At 47.2% G+C, this 7,215-nt stretch overlaps 1 protein-coding gene across 1 annotated transcript; it reads left to right on the forward strand.

Annotated features, from left to right (window-relative positions):
• The first annotated feature begins 1,647 nt into the window (after positions 1–1,647).
• Positions 1,648–6,919, forward strand: Ndufb8 (NADH:ubiquinone oxidoreductase subunit B8). The gene is made up of 5 exons (XM_021152513.3): positions 1,648–1,778; positions 2,033–2,159; positions 3,387–3,486; positions 4,294–4,449; positions 6,748–6,919. Exons 1-5 carry the CDS (start codon positions 1,694–1,696, stop codon positions 6,838–6,840), a joined length of 561 nt encoding a protein of 186 aa, XP_021008172.1. The 5' UTR covers positions 1,648–1,693; the 3' UTR covers positions 6,841–6,919.
• The last annotated feature ends 296 nt before the right edge of the window (positions 6,920–7,215 follow it).

The raw sequence follows: 7,215 nt of genomic DNA on the forward strand, positions 1-7,215 counted from the left end.
CAGGAGAAGCTGAGAGTTCTACATTTTCATCTGAAGGCTGCTAGCAGAATACTGGCTTCCAGGCAGCTAGGATGAGGGTCTTATAGCCACACCCACAATAACACACCTACTCCAACAGGGCCACACCTTCTAATCATGCCACTCCTTGGGCCAAGCATATACACACCATCACATACTGCTTAGGCAAAAACATAGAAACAGAAAGTGGATTAGTGTTTGCCAATGTGTGGACGTAGAGGAATATGCTAATTGGTATGAGATTTCTCTGGGGCAGTGATGAAATGTTTTAGATCTAGATAGAAGTAAGAGTCACACACCTTTGTAATATACATTTAAAAAATCATTATACACTTCTCCCCCACCCCACCCCCGCGACAGTCTCACATAGCCCAGATATGCCTTAGACTCATTGTGTAGCCCAGGCTGGCCTTAACTCCTGATATTTTTTTGTCTTCATTTCTCAAGTGCTGACATTACAAAAGGCATATACCATCACATAAGAGTACACCGTGGGGCTGGAGAAATGTCTCGGGGCTTAAGAGTACTGGCTGCTCTTCCAGAAGACAGAGGATCCAGGACCAGCGTTCAATTCCCAGCACCTGAATGAAGGCCAACAATCCACTGTAATTGTGGATTCTTTGAAACTCCAGTTCCAGGGGGACCTGCTGCCCTTTGGTCTCCTCCACTACCACATGCATGTGGAGTGCAAACACACATGTGGGCAAAACACCCATACATATAATTTTCTTTTTAAAAAAGAATATGCTATGTTCTATATAAACAAATGAATAACTTATACCAATGTTGTTTCTTAAGCAACATGAGATCAGGGCTTGCTATTAGTTAAATGCAGATGCTGTCAAATTAATTCTGATGATGTCTAACGATACTACAAGAGGATAAAATGCACTGCAGTAGCCCTCCCCAAATCTATATGTTGAATAGTACACGCCTGTGTTTGTCGGTCTGGTATACATTTGAGAAGGGATTCTATTACAGTAACTGTGTCTAAAGAGTTGATGGAAATACGTGCATACTCACAATGGGTAATATATCCAAACCCTACTTGTACAAATAAAATGAAAACTTAATAGTATGCAAACCTGTCTCCCAGTCTGTGTTAAGAGTTTGTTAATTATGGTCTTTCTGTTTGAAATCTGTTTTTTCCTGAAAAAAAATGGGAGGTTTGGGGTTGAGTCAGGAGAGCCGCCTCCAGTAATAGGCTTGGTTTTTGTATTTGTTGGGTTGAGGTGATTGAGACATTTAGATGAACTGAGACAACTTTGAGTATATAAGTAAAGAGATGAACCTATTTGGAGAAAGGATCGAACAAAACCAAGAGCTAAACGTGAAAAAGAACTGTGTGTGAGGACAGAAGGCTGGTTTACTTTGCACAGCTGTCTGAGATATTCGACCGGTGCAGCCCCGAAAGGGCCTCAGTCGGTTGAAGGCGAAAAGGAATACCGTAACTTGAAATATCAAGTAAGCAGTAGCTTTGTTTTCTCTCCTTCTTGCTCTCTGTCCTGGCACCTCATCAGCCGCTCACCGTCCAGGCTCTACAGCTTATTTAAATAAAGCCCGCCCAGCTCGACGCCGGGACTTCTGCGCTGGCTTCGGAGATCGCGTTTGGCCCGGCTCAGCCACCGTGACCCGCTTTTGCGCATGTGCAGAGTGAACCGCGGAGAAGGTGAAGATGGCTGCCGCCCGGGCTGCGGCCCTGGGAGTCCGATGGCTGCAAAGGACAACCCGGGGCGTGGTGCCACTGGAGGCACGGAGAGGTGTGCACGGTGTGGGAAGCGGGTGCCTGAAGTTTACTGCTTCGGGAGGGGGGCATCCTTGGGACGGTGGCGGAGGTGTCCTGGCTGGGGTTGGGGAGGTCGCGGTGGATTCGTGTGCCCAAAAGAAGGGATACAGGGTTGCTGTAGTCCGGCAAGGTGCGGAACTCCAGCCTCTGCAGTCACTGCGGCTTAGTGCTTTCTGGGTGGGCGCCTGAAGCACCGTGTCCATCTGACCTGCATCCCTCTGCGTCCAGCCTTCCATATGACCAAGGACATGTTGCCGGGGTCATATCCTAGGACCCCAGAGGAACGCGCCGCGGCCGCCAAGAAGTATAACATGCGTGTGGAAGACTACGAGCCATACCCGGATGATGGCATGGGGTGAGTGAGGTAGAGGACTCCGGGCAGGAGCAGTAGTGGGTGAAGGCTGTTGGATTGGGTGGTGCGACTCTGGCGTTTTCTCCCGGATCCTTGTAGTGACCCTTCAGAGTCATTAGTGCGGGTGCTTTTCTAGGTTGGGGGAGAGGTGGGAGTGGGTGGCTGAGCAGCTGCAGCCGAGAAGACTTCCATTTTTTTTTTTTTTTTTTTTTTTTTTTTTGGCTTGGCTCAGGCTGTTTGCTCAAATGAGGAAACCGAGGTTATCATAGCTCCCTCGAGGACTCTAGAATAGTGAGATTCTTCCATGGCTCCATCCAGAGCACTGCGTTTCATTTAGATTGAGCATCTGCTGGGCTCAGGTGCTGACATCTAGGCACGTGACCAGGCGGGAACTGGGACCCCTGTCCTGAGAACCTTGCTGAGGTTGGGATACTCTATATTTGTGTACGTCTGGGTTTTTTGTTTGTTTGTTTGTTTGTTTTGCTAGTTTGTTTGTTTTTTGCCATTAGGGATATGAAAATGTCACTGATGGTTAAGCAGATTACAGGATTCCATGTCAGCCTTCATTCTTCAGTTGGTGTTAGTCCCTTCTGGCCCTCCCTCTATTCCCTGTAACAAAGTTAATTATGAATAGTGGTTAAACATCATCTTCACTTCCCGTGTTAGCATTTTTCTTTTCTTTTTCTTTTCCAATCACTTTTTGGACACGTGTCCAGTTTCCATTGCTTGTTTTTTACTTTGTTGTGGACTAGAACAGCCTGGGCAGGAGTCTGTATAAGGTGAACTTGGATTTTTAGGGGGGAAACCAAGTTAAGTGAGACCGCCATGTTTGAGGTGTTTGAAGCATGAGGGTATATATCACCTTGTGGTTAAGAAGCATAGTAGCTGTGGAGAAGAAAAGCCTTTTCTAATGTGTACCTATTTTGGTTTATCCAACAAATGTGGGTGTAGTTGATTGCTAAATTCCCTTTAGTTCTGAGATGTGTGACTTTTCTTTGTAAAAGAAGATAAGGCCATATTGTTTCAGGATTTGACATAACCTCTAACTATATTTTGGACTTCTTTGGTTCTGTGCTTAGTACTAAGACATCTTGATTTGGGGGCAAGTTCTTCTATTCTAAGTGATGTAGTTATATATATGTCGATTTGTTTCTGATCTTTGGGGGCGAGGGCTTTGAATTGTCAGGGATTACCACAGCCCTTTCCAGAAGTTCTTGCTGTCTCTCTCAGGTATGGCGACTACCCAATGCTCCCCAACCGATCACAGCATGAGAGGGATCCGTGGTATCAGTGGGACCACTCAGAACTCAGGATGAACTGGGGTGAACCGGTGAGAAAAGCATTACCAGTTACCCTTCCCTTCCTCTCAGTTTCCTTGTGTTTTCCTGGGGCTTTATCCTCAGTGCACATGGTGCTTTTTTGGCTAAGCTTTTCTGCTCAAGGAAGCAAGGTCCAGTGATCTGAGACCTGAAGTTCTGCATATGGTACACAGGATGGAACTTACCGGCATACTCAAAGCCCTGTGTACTGTGAACATTGTGCGGGTCATGCTTGAGCTACCTTTGCTGGAGCCAGCATTCATCTTTAAGGCTGGCCCTGTGTGTCTTGGACCTGGCTCAGAATATTGCCCTAAGAAGGGTATTGCTTCTTTGAAGCCTTGTCTCAGGCTCTGTCCATTCCAGATTGCCTGTTGTCTCAGTTAGGATTTCTATTGCTATAATGAAACACCATGATCAAAAAGCAAGATGGGAAGGAAATGATTTATTTGGCTTACACTTCCATATCACTGTTCATCTTTTAAGGAAGTCAGGACCGGAACTCAAACAGGGCAGGAAGCTGGAGACAGGAGCTGATGCAGACGCCATGGAAGGATGCTGCTTACTCGCTTGTTCCCTGTAGCTTGCCCAGCCTGCTTTCTTGTAGAACCCAGGACCACCAGCCCAGGGATGGCACTACCTCCCCCATCAATCACTAAGAAAATGCCTTACAGCTTGATCTTATAGAGTCATTTTTCTCAACTGAGGGTTCCTTCTTTCAGATAACTCTAGGTTATGTCAAGTTGACACAGGACTAGCCAGAACGCCTGTCTTTTGCAAGAACAGTTTGTGACAGTTAGTTATGTGCCTTTCTGCCACAGATACACTGGGACCTAGACATGTACATCAGGAATCGTGTGGACACATCGCCTACCCCTGTGTCCTGGGATGTCATGTGTAAACATCTCTTCGGCTTCGTGGCTTTTATGGTTTTCATGTTCTGGGTAGGGCACATGTTCCCTTCCTACCAGCCTGTGGTGAGTATCTTACGTGCTCTCCGAAGCACATTTGCCTCCTTTCCTGAGGGAGTGAAGTTGCTGGGGTAGGATAATAGCCAGTGCCAAGCTTGGCTTCCTAGAGTTTTAGACAAGAGAAAGATGAAAGGCCTTACCCTCCCGCCCAACAGGCGTCAGAGCACTGCTCTGCCCCACTGCATGGACCAGATAACTGAGGAGACAGACTTGAGCACTAACTAGTGGCTGAGAATGCTGAGGCTAATCTTCAGTTTCCATCTGAGGACAGTCATTACCACTTATATTCTAGTAGTAACCAAAGACTCTAGAACTGAAACCTTATCCTGTACTGAACAATGAAGGGCACTTTCTGCAGGGTACTGGAAAGAGTTGTGATTCAGAGCATCCAAAGGACATAGAAAGTATACTTCCCAGCTTAAAGGAGGGAGTAGGACCCCTTAGGTAGAAGATATAATAATGAGCATCATGTGAACATGTGTGTGCGAGCCTGGCACAGCTTGTATTCGTCCTCCTACAGTGGCTGTACAGAGGGGGATGGCCCATGGGGAGGGAAGAGGATTAGAACTAGTGGACAGGGCTGGAGAGATGGCTCAGTGGTTAAAAGCACTGACTGTTCTTCCAGAGGTCCTGAGTTCAATTCCCAGATGGCTCACAACCATCTGTAATGGGATCTGATGCCCTCTTCTGGTGTGTCTAAAGACAGCAACTGTGTGCTCATATACATAAAACAACTACAACCAAAAAACTAGGGGCCAAAAAAACCACAGGATCTGAGTCATGAGAGGTCAGAGAACTATGAGGGACACGAGAGACAGTAGGAGGGGGACAGATGGTGAGTTAGGTGATAATATAAATAGGGCCAATGAGATGGCTCAGTGGGTAAAGGCACTTGCTACCAAGCCTGTTGACCTGAGTTCATCCCTGGGACCCCCATGGTAAAAGGGAGAGAACTGGCTCCTGTGCGCTGCCCTCTGACTGCCACGTGAGTGTCGTGGTGGCAGTGTGCCCACACACCGAGATAGTAAATAAGTAAATGTAATAAAAATAATCCAAAAATTTAAATCAGCCTTTAAAAAACTAGTTCCTAAATAACCAGCTACATAGGTTCCCTGGAGAACTCCCATATGTTAATGTTCTTCAGGCCTGGTTCTTAGAAGTCCTAATTCTATGGCTCTACAATAGGCTTCTAGAATCAATATTCTCAACAGTTTCTAGGTAATTATGAAATGCACTTAGAACTGAAGATCACTAGATTATGAGGTGAATTGATTAGCTCTGTTGGGCAGCTTTTATTGCAGAGCTGAGGATTTGAACTTGATGGCAGAGTGGTGTATTAATCAAACAAATATTTATATAACCTCTGCTATGTGCCAGATGCAGACTGTGTGCTAGGGGGAAGGGATGCAGGGATTTCTTGGGCTTCCTCTAGTACCAGGGAGCCATCTTTGTTTGTGACAAGAAGCCTGGCACTGATACGGGCCAGGCTCTTAGGAAGGTTAGTCTAGGAGTGTCTCCAGGGTGTTTGGAGGAGAAGAACTGCAGACAGGGGCTGCAGTCTTTGCAGTTGGCTGCCCAGTGCTGCCTCTGAAGGGAGCTGGCAGAGTGTATTCACTGACACAAGCCTTGCTAAGCCCTGGGGACCCTTTGCTGGAAAGCATATGGGGCTGTGGTGAGCACTGACTTCCCTTCAGGAGAGCAAGGAACAGTGTGGCCCTTCCATTTTTCAGTTCTGTAAGCACATCACCCTTTTCTCCTCCCTCTGAGCTGTGTTCTCTGACAGCTGTTTGTTGGTAAAGCCAGCAGCCCTGAAAGCACGTTCCAACCGCGTCTCCTCTGCTTTCCCCCACACTGCTCCTACACGCCTCATTTGCCAGGCCACTTTAGTGGTGGAGCCATTAGAGGCTGAGTGACTTAGAGGAGATTGAGTCTGTCTCGACCCCGAGAGAGAGGGAGAGGGAGAAGGAGAGAGAGAGGGAGAGAGAGCGAGAGCAGGATGGATGGATGGATGCACCATCCCATTTAGAAAGCTTTGGCTTGGACCTCCCCCCCTCCACTGCTCACTTGCAGGCAGACACCACTTCTCTAACAACTTAGGCTCTCTCTGTGCTGCGGGTTGAGCATGGCAAGAGCATCCCTCTGCCAGTTTGCTCAGCTGGGTCTGACCAAAGGCTACTATATGCCCATTTGCTCTGTGTGATTGTTAACTCAAGTAGGGTATAGTCAGGTATTGGCTGGCTGGCTGTTGTTCTTGCTGACCCTTGTGCTTTTTTTTGTTTTTTTTGTTTTTGTCTTCTTCCTTAGGGTCCGAAGCAGTACCCTTACAATAATCTGTACCTGGAGCGAGGCGGTGACCCTACCAAAGAGCCTGAGCCTGTGGTTCACTATGATATCTGAGGAGGCTTGATGGGCTTTGTGCCCTCGTTCCTAGAGGCTTAACCGTAATGAAATCCCTAATAAAGCTCAGTGCTCTGGTTTCTGTGTCTCTTTCTCCAGGAATAGTCACTGCTGTGAGGATCCAGGTCCTTGTCCTTCCCTCTGCGTGCTGCCTGCCTGCCTGCATTCCTGTTTTCCTGCTCTGATATTGGAAGGATGGGAAGGAAGGTTAGGAAATCAGTGTAAGAAAATCACAGGTCATCTCACTGGGGCTGGGAGAGTGGTTTTCAGCTGCAGTCGCACAGCAGAGAGTGAAGGATCCGCTGTTGCCCATTTCCAGGGCCAAGAGGGAAGGGATGTGCTCTCTTCCCAATTTGGAACAAGATTCATTTTCCT

The sequence above is a fragment of the Mus caroli genome, unplaced genomic scaffold (genome assembly GCF_978045245.1).
Source record: "Mus caroli unplaced genomic scaffold, Mus_caroli_1 scaffold_20, whole genome shotgun sequence".
NCBI lineage: Eukaryota > Metazoa > Chordata > Mammalia > Rodentia > Muridae > Mus > Mus caroli.

What these genes read in the sequence shown, in the direction of transcription:
- Ndufb8 (XM_021152513.3), top strand. Translation starts at nt 1,694, where the DNA reads ATGGCTGCCGCCCGGGCTGCGGCCCTGGGAGTCCGATGGCTGCAAAGG. An exon ending in GCCACTGGAGGCACGGAGAG is followed by an intron (nt 1,779 to 2,032) that starts GTGTGCACGGTG and finishes CTCTGCGTCCAG; the next exon opens with CCTTCCATATGACCAAGGAC. An exon ending in TCCCTTCCTACCAGCCTGTG is followed by an intron (nt 4,450 to 6,747) that starts GTGAGTATCTTA and finishes CTTCTTCCTTAG; the next exon opens with GGTCCGAAGCAGTACCCTTA.